Below are 19189 nucleotides of genomic sequence, written 5' to 3'. Positions count from 1 at the left end.
CTTCCTCTCCCCCATTGCTGGGCTCGGCTCCACTGGTCCTGCCCAGGTCCCTCCTTGGTGAGCACTCCCAGCTCTGTCCCCAGCTCTTTCCAGGCCCCTGGAGACTTGGACAGGAGGCCCCCTGAGCCTCCCTCAGGGGAGCAGAGCATAAGGCCTGGACAGGAGGCTCAGGGTAGGAGGGCATGAGGCCTGGACAGGAGCCTCAGGGGAGCAGAGCATGCTGGGGTACATCGACACATGGAAGGGGCCACAAACAATGGTGGCAGGCACGGTGGGCCCGGAGCGGGGGCACTTGGGGTGCCCCCCTTTGGTGTCTGTGGCCAGGCCAGAGTGAGGATGGTCAGGGCCACGGTGGGGCTCACCTTGGCCTTGCGCAGCAGCTGCTGGAACTCAGGCTGTGGCAAGAGGCCGTGGTTCTTCACGAAGGCCGGGACCTCAGGGGGCCGCTGGCTCTCATAGTACACGGTGCCATGAATCTCCATATACTTGTTCAAGATGCCCAGGAACTTCTCCTTCCCCTGGAAGAGGAGGAGGTGGAGATGGGAGCCTCGCCCCAACTGTGGAAGGCAGAGCTGTCCGAAGAAACACCCCTGGTCTGGAAGTCAGAAAATGTGGGGCCAGTCTTAGGTCAGCCATCAACCAGCTGCGTGACCCTGGGTGAGGCCCCTCCCCTCTGGTCCTCGTTCTCTTCATCTGTGAGTTGTGGAGGTTGGACTGGACTATTTTTAGCCATGGAACTGCTTTCTTTGCAAAGAAATCCTATGGGGACGCATATTTAAAGGCATTAAATCCCCCGAACCTGGTATCTCTAAGAGCATCTGAAGAGCTGTGGGGCCAAGGTTATCCCATCCCTCCATCCCTCCGTCCCTCCGTCTGTCCACTCATCCCCTCCTTCCATCTACCCACTCACCCCTCTCCTCTCCCTCTCCTCCCTCCAGCCACGTGGCACATTTTTATAGAGCACTTGCTATGTGTTGGAACTGAGCTCGCTGCTGGGAGCATAGCAAGGACATGATGGAACCCTCATCCTTGAGGGGACATCTGGGGGCAAACCCGCCCAAACTAGCAAAGGCTCAGCCCCTCCAGACTGAGTCCCACATCCATGCCCACCCAGTCCAAGAGGGAGGGAAACAGGCCCAGCTTTGGGGGAAGGGGACAACGGGAGTCAGGGCACAGACAGTAGATAACAGCTCCTCCCCTGGGCACCCATCTGACCCCAGGGCTAGGGCCCTGGGCCAGGAGCTGTGGTCAGTGTAGGACCTCAGTAGGGGTAGGCATGGGGTCTGCCACTGGGGTCTACTTCCTGGGGGCTTTTGAGACTCACAGAGGAGAAGGGATAGGCTGACAAGAAAGGAGCTTCAAGATCACAGAGAAGGCTGAGGCGGGAGGGGTTTTCTTCAGGGAAGGCTAGACCCCCACAGGCCCTCAGGTCAGGAATAAAGAAGCCAGGTTCTCGCTGTGCTGCTGGCTAGCCCGACGTGGGACAGCAAGGACCTTCGGCCCACACTGTAAACCAATCTCTTGAAGAATGTTATCAATGGACATCCAAATATTAACAATTCACATTTTGAAACTCCAACGGCATACATTTTTCATAAGGAGGCCTTCCTCTTCGGGGGAATGGTGTTCTCGGTGATGCACACCAGCCCTGCCTCCGAGAACAACCAGGAAAGGTGGGGAAATAGAAAAACTTCTGTGAAGGTAGTGAAAAGTCTAACAAAGCATGAAGAATTACAAGACCAAGATTTGGGAGAAGAAGGGAAGGAGAGCATTGAGGCTGGGGCTGGGGTCAGCATTCCCCCCTGGGGACACCTGCTGATTCCAGGGTCAGCGTCGAGGAGACTGAGCAGAGCTTCCAGTCACCTTGTAATGCTGAGGGACAAGTGAGAGCTCAGGGTCGGCCAAGGGGGCGTCCCTGATGGAAAACCCAGGCTTTGGGTTGGAACTCTGAGGAATTACACGCTGGAAGAAAAGATGGACCGGAGCTAGAAAAGTCTCTATAGGGGCTCAATTGGTATTTGGGGGGAGGAGTGTCTTTATTATTATTATTTTTTTAATTTTATTTATTTTAGAGAGAGAGTGACTGTGAACACAAGCAGGAGGGGCAGAGGGAGACAGAATCCCAAGCAGACTCCCCACTGAGCCCCAACATGGGGCTGGATCCCAGGACCCTGAGATCAGGACCTGAGCCGAACTCTGGAGCCACCCAGGCGCCCCAGGGGCTGAATCTGTTTTAAATAGTCTCAATCCCTATCATTGCTTAAGGTGATCCAAGATTGTTGGAGCCCCACCCACAAGCTAAAAATAAAATCCTAAAATAAATAAATAAATAAATAAAAATAAAAATAAAATCCTCTCCGGAAGAAGAGGGCATCACCTTCAGATTATTTTTAAAATTTTTATATTCATTTTCCAGAACTCCAAAACAAAACAAAAGAAAACAAACAACAATGAAATCCCAGTCTAAACCCCAGGAGGCTTAGAAGAAGCAAGTTTGAGAAAGAAGAAAGCAGGCCGACCTCTGTTCCCTGATTTTAAGACTTCACTGTAAACCTACAGTAATCAAGGTGGTGTGCTATCGGCATCAGACAGATCAATGGAATAGAACAGAGATTCCAGAAATAGACCCACACACGCATGGCCAATTGATTTTTGACAAAGGTGCAAAGACATTTCAGTGGAGGAAGGATAGTTTTTTTCAACCAATGGTCACAGAACATCATGTATCCACATGCAAAAAAGGGAAACGAATTAGAACTTCAATCTGTACTTCGTATCATATATAAAAGTTAATTCAAAATGGACCATAGACTTAAACACAAAATGCAAAATTATAAAACGTGCAGAAGAAAGCACAGGAGAAAAAAATATCTTGTGACCTGAGGTTAAGCAAAGATTTGTTAGATACGACACCAGAAACATAATCCATAAAACACTGGACTTCATTAAGATAAGGAACTTTGCTCTTTGAACGATGCTATTAAGAGAAAGACAAGCCAAAGACAGAAGATATTTGCCAAGCATATATTTGATAAAGGACTGATATTCAGAATGTGGAAAGAACTCTAACAACTTAGTGCGCCTCGGTGGCTCAGTTGGTTATGTGTCTGCCTTTGGTTCATGATTCTGGTATCCTGGGATTGAGCCCCGTGTCGGGGTCCCTGCTCAGTGGGGAGCCTGCTTCTCCCTCTCCCTCTGCCTGCCGCTCACCCTGCTTGTGCGCGCTCTCTAATAAATAAATGAAATCCCTAAAAATACAAAACAAAAACAAAACAAAACAAAAAATCCCTCTAACAACTCAATAATAAGAAAACAAACAGCCCACTTCTTTAAAGGGACAAACTTTTTGAAAGACACTTTTCCCCAAAAAAAGATATAGGAAAAACAAATAAGCACACAAAAATATCTTCGCCATCATTAGTCATAGGGAACTACTAGTCGAAATCCTAGATGCCATCATTAGTCACAGGGAACTACTAGTCGAAATCCTAGATACCATCACACGTCTGTAGAATGGCTCAAATTGAAAAGACGGACCACGCAAGTATTGATGACCTTGTAAGGGAACTGGACTTCTCATATATGGCTGGTAGAATCAGAAAACATTACAACTACTTTTCCTAAAATGTTAAACCTATTTCTACCATATGATCCAGCCATTCCATGCCTAGGTATTTACCCAAGAGAAATGAAAGCATATGTCTGTACAAATGTTTCTACACGAATGTTCATAACAGCTTTGTTCATAATGGCCAAATACTGGAAACAACCCCAAGGTCCACTAACAGGGGAACAGATGCAAACAGTGTGGTGGCATACAATGGAATCCCATGCAATAGAATAAGTATTCAGCCATAAAAAGGAATCAACAATTGATATGTGCAACAACACAGATGAATCTTGAAATAATTATACTCAGAGAAAATCCAGACAAAAAAAAATGAGTATAGACCGTATGAGTCCATTTGTATAAAATTATAGAAAATGAAGACTAATCTGTGGTGACAGAAAGGAGATTATGAGCTGTCTGGCTGGGAGGAGGGAAGCGGTGGGAGGAAGGGAACCTGGGGGCAGTGGATGCACCATCCTGACTGTGGCAATGGTTTCACAGGTATGTATGTAGGTCAGAACTTATAAATTATATATTTGAAACACATGTAGTTTACTGCATGTCAATTAGGTCTCAGAAAAGTCTGTTAAAAATAGATTTATTTTTAAGAAATAAACAACTTGATTTTTTAAAAAGATTATTTATTTATTTGAGAGAGAGAGAGAGAGACAGCAGATTAAGCCGGAGAGAACACAAGGGGAGGGAGAGGGCAGAGGAAGAGGGAGAAGCAGGTTCTCCCACTGAGCAGGGAGCCCAACATGGGGCTCGATTCCAGGACCCTGGGGTCATAACCTGACCTGAAGGAAGATGCTTCACCAACTGAGCCACCCAGGCACCCTAAACACCTTGATTTTTAGAAAAATCAGGTACATGACAATATGATCAAAACCCAAGAGACGAAAGGGTGCCTGAGTGGCTCAGTCAGATAAGGATCTGACTCTTGGTTTCAGCTCAGGTCATGATCTCAGGGTCCTGGGATGAAGCCCCACATTGGACTCCAGGCTCAGTAGGGACTCTGCTCATGGATCCTCTCTCTTCTTCTCCCTCTGCCCCTCACCCAGCTTGCATGTGCTCTCTCTCTGTAAAATAAATAAACAAACTTAAAAAAAAAAAAAAAAACAAGAAACAAACCCAAGAGACATGGACAATAAAAACAGACCCGAGGGAGATCTAAAAGCTGGAGTTATCAGATACAGACTTCAAGATAAATCTGCTGAATGTAGTCAAGGAAATAGAAGATAAGGTTGGAAACCAAATGGAAATGCTAGGAGTAAGAAATCTAGTGGCTGAAATTAAGAACTGAGTGGACAGATTTTCACAGCAGACTGGATCCTGCTGAAGAGAGAATTCATTTAATGAAAAAATGAAAGAAAACATCCAGGATGGACCACAGGGTGGAAGTCACAGAAAAGAATGTAAGAGATGAGGGTATATGTTGGAGTCTAATGTATGCAGAAGCAAAGCCCCAGAAGCACAAGAAGGAGACAGGAGCAGAAGTAATACATAGAGAGACACTAGCTGAGGATCTTCTAAGGCTAATGACAGATCAAATCACAAATTCAAAAATACCTACACATGCCATGTAGGATAAATCCAGAGAGAACCACAAGGAGGCATGCCATAGTAAGTCTACCGAAAACCAAACACACAGAGGTCTTAAAAGTGAGCAGAGAAAGAAGACAAATTACCTTTAAGGAAAAAACAAGGCTCAAAGCAATGACAAAACCCAGAAGGCAAGAGAGTATTTTCATAACACTGAAAGAAAGTAACCGCCAAGCTAGAATTCTGTACTCCGTGAGCACATCCACTAAGAATAAGGCTGAAGTAAAGGCATTTTCAGGAAATCAACATGAAACGAGAGCACACAAGTTGGGGGGATGTAATTAAAGCTTTCTAAGGTTCTTTTATTATCCAATAATGGGGAAAGGTATTGATTAGGCTCGACTTTGCTAAGTCAGGGATGCACCTGTCATCTTTAGAGCAGCCGCGACAAGACTAGGAGAGAGTATATTGAGTCAGCTAAAGGGGGGTGAAATTCAAAACACAGATCAGTGTGAGAGAAGGCACGAGAGAGAAAAGAATGCAGAATGGGCAAGAAAAAGAAACAGAGATCTGCTAGTGAAATGGTAGATTCGAAGCCAAAGATATCAGAAACCACACTAAATGTAAAAGGACTATGTAGCATTAAACCAAATAGGCTCACAGAAGAAAAATCAAACCAAGGATGTAAAGTGTGGAGAGAATGGCTCCACGCCCCCATCACGTCAGCTTCCTTACCCCGTCACAGGAGACAGCGGTTGTTCAGTATCTCGTGCCTTCTCAGACCTTTCATGCATTCAAAGCATATTTACATCTTCCTTACAACACATGCACGAGTGGGTTCATGTTATATATACTGTTCAGCAACCATTTTCTTTTTTTTAAATTTATTTTTATGTATTTATTTTTTATTCATGAGAGACACAGAGTGAGAGAGAGGCAGAGATATAGGCAGGGGGAGGAGAAGCAGGTTCCCTGCAGGGAGCCCAATGTGGGACTCGATCCCAGGATCCCAGGATCACACCCTGAGCCGAAGGCAGACACTCAACCGCTGAGCCACCCAGGCGTCCCCAGCAACCATTTTCTACCCATACACACATTTGTATGTATGTGTGCATGTATGTGTGTGCCTGTACGTAGGCATGTGTGTATGCACACATGCATATATGTAAACTTCCAGTTTCACAAAACAATATTTACTCTTGGGGCACCTGGCTGGCTCAGCTGGTGGAGCGTGCAACTCTTGATCTCGGGGACTGTGAGTGCAAGCCCCACGTTGGGTTGTAGAGATTCCCTAAGAAAAATAAAATCTTAAAACAGTATTTACCCTTAATACACATAAGGTCTTCTGATATTCCTTCTGATATTCTATTTCAGTTCAAAGGCTAACTGGGACTCTCTGATTTAGAAAAAGATAAATACGGCATGGTCCCACTTACACGTGGGATCTAAAAGAGTGGAACTCACAGAAACAGTAGAGCGGTGGTCGCCAGGGGCTGGGGGTGCAGAAATGGGGAGAGGCTGGTCAAAGGGACAAACTTTCAGGCGCATGAAGAGCATGCTCAGGGATCTCATGGACAGCACGGTAACTATGGTTAATCCTACTGTATCGTACACTTGAAATTTGCCGAGAGAACATTATTAGGTCTTCGGTGTTCTCACCACATATGTGCACACGCGCACACAGATGACTATGTGAGGCGATGGTGTGTTTGGTAGCTTGATCATGGTGAGAAGAAAGGATCATTTCACAATATACATATATGTATATGGAGCCATCATGTCATACACCTTAAAGATACACAATTTTCCCTGCCAACTATACCTCAGGAAAGCCGAGGAGAAAAAGACGCAGAGCTCTGAGCTCATTTCACTATTTATCTGCAGGCTGCAACCTGCCGACTGAAAGGCCCCCCAAGTCGGCCCTTCCGATGTCTGGCCTGTTTCCTCCAGCGGCAAGTGTGGGACTGCCCTGTTGGCCGCTCTCCTGTCCCCCATTCCTCCCCCCTAGACCCCAGGCTAACATAAAGCAGCACCCAGGCCTGAACCTCAAGGCCCGCTTTCCGGGGACCCAGAGTAAGACAGGCCCCCGTGGCACGAAATTCCCCCAAATGCTCGCCCTGACCCCCGCGGCTGCTCCCGTGAGGACCTCGCACATCCGGCCTCCTCCGCTTCTCTGCCACCTGGTCCCCTGAACTCTGGGCTGCATCGGTCCCGGGATGCTCCCCTCATCCCTCATCCTCTCCATCTGGCCACCTCTGACCCCCTCCAGTCGCAAAGACCAGAGCAATGATGTCTTTTTGGGGGAGCAGTTTCTTGGAGGGCTCCCGCAGAGCAGCGGTGCTCCCACCTACCACTGAGGCGCCTGAGCTCCAGATGAAGCCTTTCCCGGATTCATAACCGCCCAGTGCCTTGGGGCAGCTCTTCAGCGGTGTCTTCTGGTAAAAGCAGATGCAGTGTGTGCCACCCCCTCCCCAGCGCCTCAGGCTCCCTGGCAGCCTGCTCCTTGCCCATCACTCGAGAAGAGAATGACCTCCCATCCCTCCCCCCCTCCCCGCACCCCGCAGGGTCAGGGGACCCCCTACTGAGAGCAGAGGGCAGCGGGAGGAGAGTGTGGCAAGCAGGCACCATACCTGGAGCTGCCTCGTTGCCAGGAGGGCACAGAGGAAAGAGAAGAGAGAACAGGTCAGTGAGCAGTGAGCACACAACCTCCCGCACGGGGACCGCTTCTCCCTGAAGAGGGGGTTCCAATCCTTAGCCTCTCCTGCTCTCTGCACTGCCCCCCACCCCTCAGAGGCCCCAAGGCTAGCCTAAGCCCCTCTTCCCAGGCTTACAGCGCCCACTGCCCATTGATATGTTCCCAGGGAGGGAGGGGGGTTAGGCCACAGTCCTCGATAAAGCACATCTGGGTTTGTTGCAGAGCAGGGGAGCCGAGGGGGGCAGGTGTGCAGCCCCCAGGCTGGGTATTTTCACTGGCAGTTAGGGACCTCTCTTTTCTGACCCATCAGCGGGGGACATTTCTGCATCCAGAGCTGGGGGTGGTAGACAGAGCCAGATCCTGGAGGTGGGGGTCCCCGGGGGTGCACTCACCTTCCAGATGCTCGCCTCCTTGCCGTACACCACGGCCATGTTGCTGGCCTTGCCGCCTCTGATGAGCTGCTTCTCTGTCTCGTTGAGCTCCTCGGACACGAAACCCATGAAGGAGTTGTCCGGGGTGTGAGCTGCAGCCAGACCACGGGGTCAGGACGGGGGCCGCCACACAGCCAAGGACACACCCCGGGTCTACCTGGACCTGCCCCATGGCGGGGGGGGAGGGGGGGCATGTGACAGGGATGGGGACAGGGGACTTGGAAGGCAAAGGGGTCTGGTGGAGGAGGAGGGAGAGCACCCATCAGTGTGTGTCCCCGCCCCGGGCAGCTCCTTCTCCCAGAGATGGTCCCAAAAGCCTGAGCAGCGGGAAAGCCACAAGGTCACCTGGTAGACCCCCTTGCTCGTTTGCAGGCAGGCACGGTCAGGGCCCTGCGCTGGTCCTCCCCCCTCAGTTGGCTTGGGGCCCAAGCTTGGCTGCTCCCCTTTTCTCTCACTGCCGACACCCATCCTCAGAGCCTGGTACCCCAGAGGGACTTCCCGCCTGGCCTCCATCACAGCCGCCCTGGCCCGGGTACCATCCTTTCTGTCCTGGGCCACTGTGACCTGCGGCCGCCCCCATTTCTGCCTTTCTCGTGGCAGCGCCTTTTCTCCAGAGCAATCCTTCCAAACTAACATCCGACCAGGTCCCTCTGCCCAAAACCCTTCAGGGGCCCTGAAGCCCAAGTCCCTACAACCGTCTACAGGATCTGCCCCAACCCCCATTTTGGCAGCTTCTCTTACTACCTCCTGCGACCCTGGCAGGTGCACTCCCTCTCTCCGTCCAGGCTTTGCTCACAGGGTCCTGCCGAGAGGTCCTCCCCGGCCCTGGTCACTCTCTGTCCCTTACCCTGCACTCTCTGACCAGATGCGATGCTGTGTATTTAATTGATCATTTATTGGTGTCAGAATATAAGCCGCACAAGGGCCTCTGATCTGCTCCCTTGCAGGGCCTCAGCACCTGGGCACGCCCGGCGTCCTGGCTCCTGAGCATGTGGACACACCTGCTGTCCCCTCTGCCGGGAGCGCCCTCCGCCCTCTGCTTGGATGAGAAAATACTCCACACAGAGCCAGGGCCCTCCCTTTGTGGCTCCACCCCATGGATCTGTCTTGCTTCAGTGTGGCCCCCACTCTGACCTGCTCACTTGTCCCCAGAACCTGGGGCACCAGGGGCAGGGAATGCGTTTCAGCTCATCCTCCTGTTCCCTGGCCGTGCTAACGAGCTCTGTCTGCCACCATACACCTGCCGGAGGTTTGCAAGGCACGGGGTCCCTCCCCTCTGTGTGCAGGACCTTGAGCTGAATGTGTGCGGAACCCAGTGAAGCCTGCTCCGCCCTCCCGGGTTGGGAGACTACGGCAAGGAGGCTGGCGGAGGCCACACGTCCTTGAATTCCCGGAACAGCCCTGATGCCAAGCACCCTATTTCTTCATTTCAGATGCACGTTTTCACATTTTAGCACTTCTAAAATCCAGGTGTATATGCTTCGATCAAACGTACAGAGTTAACATAGTATTTCTACCCACAAAAGGTCATCAACCCCTGGGGAGCATCGCAGGGGAAGTGAAGGTTTCCTGCCCAAGTGCCCCAGAAAGCTCTTGGGATTCTCGGGTCTGAAAGTCCAACCATAAGGACGGGCCTTTGCTGACTGCAGAACAAAATGATCTTTCTTCCAGAGCATCTGGAACAAAAGGAGGGGCCCGGAGGCCTGGAGTTACTTCTGCGATGGTCAGGGTGTGTGCAGCTCCCCTGTTTCAGGAGGCTCAGGCTGGGGAGCGGCCCTGGAGGGCAGACCAGACCCTCCCTCACCCGCCTCTCCAGGCCTCACCCTCCCACTTAGCTCACGGAGTGGGGAAACACCTGGCTAGACCGGGAAACAGGTCTGCTCGTGAATTCCCTCCTGGACTTGGTATATCATTAAAACCTGCAAGCCTCTCTCTTCCTTTCTTTGCTTTTAAATTTCTTTAATTTATTCAACCAATTAACATTTACTGAGGACCCTGACGGGCTCCAGGGAGATAAAGATAAATCAATCAGTGGCCCCCTTTTTGAGTGGTTCATAATCTTTCGGGGAGTAATAAATGTAAAAGCAAATAACTCTAATATACTGCAACATACGGTTTTATAGAAGTGGATTTAAAAGGCTCGAGTCGTGATCTTGGGGTCGTGGGCTCGAGCCCCACACCAGGCTCAGCATGGAGTCTGCTTGTCCCCCTCCCTCTGCTCCTCCCCCTGCCTCTCAAATAAATAAACAGAATCTTTAAACAGACAAACTCTTTCTGCATGACATTCCCTACCTCAAGAATCTACAGTGATCCTTGAATCACGATATTTGGCGTAAATTCAGGAAGCGGTGCCGGAAGACCCCACCCTGTGCCCCCAGATCCTCCATGTCCCTCTTACCAGCCTCACATCCCGATGCCTCCCTTCTGACTGAGCTAACCGCCCCAGCTCTGCACCCGCCTCTGCTCCCTGCTATCACACACGCTGATTCCACAGCCTGGAGCCTCCCCACCGCTACCCGCACCTGCCCTCCCTCCAGAGTCGGATGCCCAGACAGCCAGGTGACTTGGGTCCTCTGGGCCTCCATTCCCTCCTCTGGGCTCCAAGGAACCTGCCCGCTCCCCACCCCTGCTCCCCTACGCTTCTGGGATCCAATCAAGCCATTACTTATGTGTCCAGAAATTGCATCTGCCTCTAGGATGTCCTAGAACCTGCCGAGTAAGATTAAAAAAAAAAAAAAAAAGGGCCCTAAGCATCCCAAAGAGGTGCATTAATTTGACAGGCTAAATAAAGACTGGATACTTTACTTCTGAGCAAGTTCCTTGGGACCTTAGTCAGTTTGCTCTTAATTTAGATGCATCCCAACAAAGGTGCTTCGCTGGCTTTCTGACCCAGAGCCTTCAAAGAGCCACAAATTAGATGTGCAAGACGCTGCTGGAGGCAGATACACTGACGACAATTAAATGTGACAGCTGATAGCCTCCCAAACGAGGAGAAAAAGCACCACATCAGTGACAGGAGAAGGGGCCACTTAGCAAGGGCACACGGCTCCGCACACCTCTGCTGTCCCCAAAGGGCAGGCTTGGAGAGAAACGACCCGTCGTCGTCGTGAAAAAGGATTAAGTTATTTTCACCACGCTGCACGTAAGGGGCAGGTCGGCGTGTGTATATATTTTAGAGACTCATTAAAAATAGCTGAGGCTCGGCTCTAACCGCGTTCCTTGCCTGACGTCCACCATCGGAGGGTTTCCACGGGGGCCCCCAGCCTCACTTCCCAGTCTCTCCCATGTTGGAGCCTGCTGGAGCTCTTGTATTTCCAGAACCTTCCAGCGCTTTCCACATCTGTCTCCACTCCATCTGCCCCCGCCCCCCGCTTGGAGGAGCCTGTCCGTCCTGCCCCTTTGTCACCCCCTAAAGCTCTCCAGTGTACTTCAGGCCACTCTCTACAAGGCCACCAAATCCCCTTTGTTCTGGAACATGTGCTCAGCAGCTCTCAGAGAGCGGTGTGTGATTTTGGAGGCAAAGGCCACATCCTCCGTGTTGGAAAGGTCACCGGATTTCTGGGAAGCCAGGCTGGAAGCCCCCACCCGGGCGGCTCCCTCCACGCTTCCTGCTCCCCAGACACCCCAAGAGACTTCCTCTCCGGCTCACACACTTGCTGAAGGGCGAATGAGGCTTTCCGGGAACAAGCAGATGCCCGGTCGGCCCCACTCCCACACCTGCCGGGGGAGGAGAGCCAGGCAGGAACCAGACCCTGCTTCCTCCCATGCCCCCCCACCCCGAGAACCCCGAGGAGGCCCCACCTGCCCCTGCGGCCGGGACACTCACGGAACATGGTCATGAACTGCTTGGGGTTGAGGTTCCAATAACCCCAGTTGGTCCGGTAGCCGTGCAGCGTGGCGTACTCCTCGTGGTTGTACGCAGGCTCTGTCCCGAAGGTGTCAATGACTCGGATTCGGCACCTGCTCCCCGCCCCGGGGTGAGGGGGTACCAGGAACCAGGGTCAGCAACCCTCCGTGTCTCCCCAGGCTGGGGTCCCCCCAGGGTGGGCGCTGTAACCAGCTGGGTACTGGGATGTGTGGTCGGAGCTTGGGCTCAGCCATCACCGAGCTGTGTGACCACAGGCAGGTGCCTTAACCTCTCTGGGTCAGCTCCACCACCTGTCAAGTGAGGGTAACAGCCCAACCATCTCGGGGTTGTAGGGCTACGCCTGAACTGCAGACCAAGGCTCAGAATCGGTTAGTTATTACGGCTGCCCCAAGGCACCTAGGAGGGAGCACTGCCTGGAGTGGGGGTCCTTCCCCTCTGCCCCGGGGGTCACCTGCAGGATCTGCACTTTCCCAAGCAGGCAGCAGCAGTCATTTGAGTTCACAGCCCCCCTGCCCAGGAGCCCGACACCCCCAGGACGCCCCGGGCCTATCTGGGCCGCGATGCAGAGGGGCAGGGCCCTGGGGGACCGACCAGCCCCGGCCACGGGCCCACCCTTGGGAAGGTGGTGCTCTGAAGCCTCCTCGGCAATGCAAGCTTGGCCACTTCACACGCACCTCCCGGCTGGGCAGAGGCGCTGTCACAGCTGCCAAACCTCCCCCTCGGTCCGTGCATCCCAGCCTCGGGCGTGGGCACCCGAAGGAAACGGCTGAGACTCAGACGCCCCACTCCCCCCACCCCAAGGAGCTCCCTCCTCGCCCCACATCCTTCCCGGTGACCCGGAATTGTCCACAGACTGCTGAGGTCGGCACTATTCCCCCAGAGAAGGGGCACGGGGTGGGAGGCGGAGGCAACGAGTGCATGAAGAACACGCATTAATAATAAAAGCAATAACACCGCCTGTCACTTTTTTTTCCCCTAATAAAATCATGTGGGATAGTCAACGGGACCGGAGCAAATGTAATAAATAGCAGGGCTCTCTGTGCTAAATTAAACCCCGTATCCTGCTGGCTGCAGAGACGGGGAGAGATGGCACTGGCCTTCCTCCAAACCCTGGGGCATGGAGGGGGGGAGGATAGGGGGTGCTGAGCCCCCACAAGCCGAGGTCACGGCCCCAAGCAGTGTCTCATTCCTTCCACTGCTCCCGGCAATTCCCCTGCGCACCTCCCCCCACCCCAGCCCCTTCCAGGTCACCTGTGAGCCCCACCCCGGTCTACCCTGCAGCAGAGGGGCATTAAAGAGACCCCCATCCTGAAGACAGTAATAGGGGAGGGGAAACAGAGGCAGGGTGAGCCTCCCCCCACCCACTGCAGAACCTGGGGCAGGGTGGTGCCGCCACCCTGGGGACCAGCCGGAAGGGCAGGAGGGGAGGCCTTCTACGGGGCACGGGGAGGGGCTGCCACGTGCCGGCACCACCCCCACCCGCCCGCCCGCACCCCCTTACCGGTACTTCTTGAAGGACAGTCCCATGTGCTGCTTCATCTGCTGTAGGCCGTGGTAGTCGGTGTAGATGAGGTCGAAAGGCAGGGGCATGGTGAGCGGGCAGTTCCCCCGGCCTGGCGGCACCCCTAAGTTACTGAGAGAAGAGCCCTTCAGAGTCTGAGCCCCAGGAGGGACCCAGGGGCAGCAGAAATCCACCTGCCCAACCAGCCCTGCATCTAGGGCCCCTGGAGCCACCCCAGTTCTTACAGCCCAGGATAAACACGGGGGACGGGGCACTGTAAAGGACGGTGAGGTTGGCACATGAGTGCTGGCAGACTTGAAAACAAAGTGAACAGGGTGGCCATGTCCAGTTGCACAGGTTTTTCACTGCACAAGAGATTCCAATGAGAGGAAGTAGGACTGACACCCAGCCTGGGCTCACTTGCCAAGCTGTGCCCCCTGCCTGGGCTACCGGCCAGGGGGAAGAGGCACCTTTTGCTAATTTGCACAAATGCGCTCCCTGCAGGGCTGTGTCCACCCAGAGGGGGCACCTTTATCTAGCGTTAGCAAATTGCCATAAATGCTCGCTAGGGTTCTCAGCGCAGCTTCAGTGTTTGAGCAGAAAGTCCTGCCTCGGAAGATATAAATCCGCTCTGCTGACCGGCTCGTGGCCCTCAGAGCTGCTAGCCCCGTCCCACGGGGTCACCCTGCCTGCCAGAGCATTCACACAAAAGTGTTCCTCTGGTGACCCAGGGCCAGGGCCTTTGGGTCATCTCTCTGGAGCCCAGAGGACACGGCCACGGCTGCCAGTGCGAGTTCCTTTGCCTGGGACCCTCCGCGCCCACCACCCGGGAGCCCTGGCTTGGGCTGACCTCCTCCATGGGGTGGCGGGAGGCGCTTACATCACTCATTCAGTAAGTCTGACCCGAGCCCCTGAGCCAGGCAGGGAGCAGAAAACCCCCCTTTCTTTGGGGAGCCCGCAGCAGCCACCCACCTCCCCTGAATTCCCATCTCCCTCGGATTTGTGGCCCAGATGCCTGCGCTGGGAGGGGTCCGGGAGACCTCCCCGTGGGCCCCTTCGGGGACCCGTGTGAAGAGCAGGCTCGAGCAAGGTAGGTGAGGAGCTCTCTCAAGCGAGGTCACTGGCTCAACGGTGGAGAAGGGCCGCGATGGATGAGCTCCCCGGGTCACATCTCCGGCTCCGAGAGCCTGTGCAAGCCAGGTGGAAAAGTACCAGCCACGCTGCACGCATCGCCTTCGGAAGCCGGGGAGGGGGCCGTGCCTACACCGTCCCCTGAGCCCACTGCCAGAAGCAGCGCCTTTGCAATGAATTAGGGAAACCAGATGACAGGGCCATGATGGAACGATGTCAGGAGAGGCTGTGTGTGACCTGTGGTGGGGATCGGGGCATCAGGGCTCGGCTGTGCCCTGCAGAGAAGGGTGGCAAGAGGGGAGGGGCTTTCCCTGTGCCTGCTCCCCACTAGCCAGCGCCCCCAGCCTCACCCAGCCGCCCCATGCCAGGTGCTAAGCGCCGAGAGGAGAACACAAAAACCTAAGGACCAGCATCTCCAGGTCTCTAACCTACATCCGGAACAGGAGCCAAGGGTTCCCTCCCCAACACGTCCAGCTCCCACGCGGCCCCTCCGTCCCACTGGACCACCCCACGCGATCGATGCTTAAAAACCAGGACTTATAAGGCAGAGAGCAGGCTCTGTAAGCTTTGCATGTGCGTGGAAACACCCAGAAAGCAAAAGGAGAAGGAGCACAGACCCCGGGGGTCTGGAACCATCACGGATCACGGCTCCCGCAGCCTGGACACCTCATGAAATATTTGGTGGTATTTTTAAGTGTAGAGCAGATTTTGCCTTTGCACTCTGTGGGACATCCCTGTTGTTTCCTTTCTTTTTTAAAGATTTTATTTATTTATTCATGGGAGACAGAGAGAAAGAGAGAGAGAGAGGCAGAGACAGAAGCAGTTTCCACACGGGGAGCCTGACGTGGGACTCGATCCCAGGACTCCAGGATCACGCCCTGGGCCGAAGGCAGGCACTAAACCGCTGAGCCACCCAGGGATCCCTGTTGTTTCCTTTCAAGCACAAGCTTTCTCTCACCCCCAGAACTCCTCCGGCAGGACTAATGACCCACAAAGAAGCTTTCGTTCTGGGCTACAGCAGCTCCGGGCCTAGACAGCCACTGTCACCCCTCCTCACTCCCCTGTGCTCCCCGGAGAGCCTTGGACGGAAGGATAAAGGGATGATGCCTCCGTCCCTTCCTCGCAGAAGCCAGGGAAGGGGGTGGATGCTCCTCCCACGTGGAATTGGGGCCTGGGAAAATTAATGAACAATCCTGAAAGTATGAACTGTAGGTGGGTCTGCTCTGCAGGACGCTCTGTCCACGTTGCATTTCTGGTTGGTTTCCAGGCAATGTGTCCCCCTGTGGCCACGTGTGATGCCAACAAAGTCACGGGGGGCGGAGGGGTCTTCCTTTTGTTGCCTCAACACCGCTCACAGCCCCGGCCTCTGCCCCAAACCCCAGGACCACTAAGAGGCCAGCGGGGCAGCTCGCAGCTCTCCCCTGGGAGAAAGACTCCCTGATGCTCTAAGGCACATGATGTCACCTTCATCCTGGGGGGGGAGGGTCAGGGGGCTACAATCTTGAACACAGGAACCATCCTGCAGGCTTTATGGTTTATCGATTCATTAAATCCTTTCATCCGGGCAACAACCCTGCGAGGTCAGACCCATTCTTATCTTGCTCCCTCTCTTTACAGATTAGGAAACAGAGAGGCTGAGCGGTGGGCCGAGGACTGCACAGCCAGGAAGCTGTGGGCCGGGACTGGAACCCAGAGCCCACACTCCCACCCGCTCAGCTCTCCTGCCTCCCCAGGCGGCAGACTGCATGACAGTGGATGGTAGGACCACTGCGACATCCCTGAAATCCGAGCCCCAGCTGCCAGCAGAGTGGGCTCCAGGCCCAGTTCCATTGCTAAGCCCGGGAGGAGTCATAAGCCTCCCGGAGTCTCACTTTTCTCCCCAGCAACAGACCAATAAAAATGACTCCCTCACAGGGTTCCCGGTAGGAGCAACTAAGGCAAGGTGAGTGCAAGTCCCGCTGATTATCATTTCCTCTCGTCATCACTTCTGGACGCACGACCCCCTCACTTAAGGCCCTGTCGTCTCTCACCTTGAGCGAGTCTTGAGATAATTTCCTCTCTGCTGTGTCCCTTCAATCTTGACTCCTTTCTAGAAAGATCTTTCCACAATGTAAAGCCGGTTCTAACCCCTCCCAGAAGACTTCTCACCTCCTGGTCCTTGCCTCCTCCTCCAGGAAGCCTTCCTGGGACCCCTGGACAGAGAGAGGTGCTGCCTCTGTGCTCCCCCACTGCCTGCTTCAACCCCTGCCCTGCACTGTCCTGAGTCACCTCCATACCCACCCCCGCCCCCTGGGGCCCATGAGGCATGGGGACAGGGACAGGGCCTCTTTGGAAGCCCAGAGCTGGGACAGGATCTGGCCAACAAGCTCCTGCTGTTCAGGGACAAGTAAACAAACCCATGAATCAGGTGAACCGTCTTAGGAAGAATTGGCTTCAAGATTGAAAATGAGGCCAAGGAAAGCATCTCCGGGGAGAGAGAGAGACAATCCCAAGGCTGACGGGCGTCTTGGCTCTCGGCTCTCCGGAGGGGAGGGGAGCAGGCTCCCGGGACACCTCGGGCCAGGGACAGCACTGGCCCCGCGTGCCCTGCCAGTGCCAGAGCCATCCCACAGGAAGGAGAGGGAAGAAACCCGCCCGAGCCTGCGGGTCCCCCTCCCAGGAGGAGCTAATGAGGGGCTGCCGGGGCTCCCCAGCCCTAGAACACAAGGCTTTTCCATTCCAAAAGACTTTACTGGAGAGAAGCGTCTGCAGCTGCTCATGACTCTGGTCACAGGGCCTCGGGGCCGCCGGGAGGACAGCGGAGAGGGTCAGCGCGGGGAGGGGCCTGTGCTTTCATGGCTTGTAATGTCAGCTCGCTTTTATGGGCAATTTTACGCTAAGTGGTTGGTCGGAGCGGTGACATGAGCTGAAGAATGCTGGCTCCCGACAGCCTTTGGCCGAAGGTGCCCTCGGAGGCTCGGCGGCACAATCCCACCTTCCCGGCTGACTCCTCTAAAGGCCCCTGTCCAGATGGCTGCTTATTTCCAACGCCAAGTCCCTCATTCCTCTTTGGATTCTTGGCCCAGGGCTGTGTCAGGGGCAGAGGAGACATCGTGGAACCTCCGGCGGGACCACAGGGGTGTGGGGTGGGGTGTCAGTCTATAGGGAGAGACAGCAGCTTCCCACGCAGGGACTTCACACACGGCCACTCAGCACCGCCTGCTACAGTACAAGTGCGTGGGAAGGATGGGGAGTCTACATGGAATCGCCAAATTTGGTGGCTGGAGTATATTTCTAAGTGTCCCCAGGCCATCTGAATGGGAGTCTCAATCCAGGATGAAAGGGGTGGGGGAAGGGGGTGACCTAGGGAAACTGCTTTTCTACAGCTCGCCTGGCTAATTGGGGCCCCCACACCCAACCCAAATTCATCCACCCATAAAAGCCACCCTGGTGGGAGGGCAATGGAGAGTTAGTGTTTAACGGGGACAGAGTTTCAGCCTGGGATGATGAAAAAGTCCTGGAGACAGATGGCAGTGATGGTTGCATAACCCAGTGGATGCACATAATACCACTGAACCGCACACTTAAAAATGGTTAGGACAGTAAATTTTGTTTTGGGTGTTTTACTATAAATTTTTTTAAAAGCCAAACTGTTCACACTCAGTGAACTGTGCCCAGCCCCACAGGGATATATATGCCCAGTACTCTGCCTCCTAGGCATGCCCGCGTCCCCATCTTCTCTAGCACCCCCTGGACTCCCAGCTGGCCATCATGTAGGGACAGCAAATATCCAGAGAAGGGGAGGAGACTCGGTTTACTCTCAGCTAAAGGATCAAAAGGTAGGATGCGTAGATGGGACAAGGAGACAATGAAAACAATGATCTATGGTCAATTAGGGGGGAAAAAAATCCTCAGGGTGCTTAGATGGTGCAGCCAGTTGAACATCCGACTCTTGATTTTGGCTCAGGTCATGATCTTAGGGTCGTGGGATCGAGCCCTGCACGGTGGCTCTGTGCTCTGCGGGAAGTCAGCTGGAGGTCCCTCTCCCTCTGTCCCTCCCCCGCTCTCTCTCTTTTTCTAAGAGAAAGAAAGAGGAAAGAAAGAAAGAAAGGAAGGAAGGAAGGAAGGAAGGAAGGAAGGAAGGAAGGAAGGAAGGAAGGAAAGAAAAAAAAGAAAAGAAAAGAAAAAAGAAAAGAAAGAAAGAAAGAAAAAGAAAGAAAGAAAGAATCCCTCTGGGAATCCTAATGCTGAGTTCTGGCACAATGAAAAGCACTCCTGGGCATGAGCTCCATGGCGAACTTGCTGGGTGGCCTTGCACAGACGTCAGATTGTTCTGCTGTCCGCCTCCACTCCCCTGATATGAAGCTCGGACAGATCTCCACCATCCCTTCCAGGCTAAAAATTCTCTGGTTTGATTTCTCCCTGTGCCTTT

The 19189-nt window shown here is 53.7% G+C and overlaps 1 protein-coding gene across 2 annotated transcripts in view; it reads right to left on the bottom strand.

The window, feature by feature from the left end:
* Nucleotides 1–19189, bottom strand: part of MGAT5B (alpha-1,6-mannosylglycoprotein 6-beta-N-acetylglucosaminyltransferase B) — a 70624-nt gene that overhangs the window by 9977 nt on the left and 41458 nt on the right. The window contains exons 9-13 of one of the 2 annotated variants that reach the window (XM_077854376.1): nucleotides 13648–13779; nucleotides 12105–12238; nucleotides 8240–8370; nucleotides 7783–7882; nucleotides 363–595 (exon numbers count right to left, since the gene is read on the bottom strand). In XM_077854376.1, coding sequence (XP_077710502.1) covers nucleotides 363–595; nucleotides 7783–7882; nucleotides 8240–8370; nucleotides 12105–12238; nucleotides 13648–13779 — 730 coding nt within the window. The remainder of the gene's footprint in view (nucleotides 1–362; nucleotides 596–7782; nucleotides 7883–8239; nucleotides 8371–12104; nucleotides 12239–13647; nucleotides 13780–19189) is intronic. The other variant, XM_077854377.1, reaches the window with a different exon arrangement.

This window comes from Canis aureus, chromosome 16, assembly GCF_053574225.1.
Source record: "Canis aureus isolate CA01 chromosome 16, VMU_Caureus_v.1.0, whole genome shotgun sequence".
Classification (NCBI taxonomy): domain Eukaryota; kingdom Metazoa; phylum Chordata; class Mammalia; order Carnivora; family Canidae; genus Canis; species Canis aureus.
Note: the sequence above shows the minus strand (reverse complement) of the source record. Positions and strands in the feature narration are given on the sequence as shown.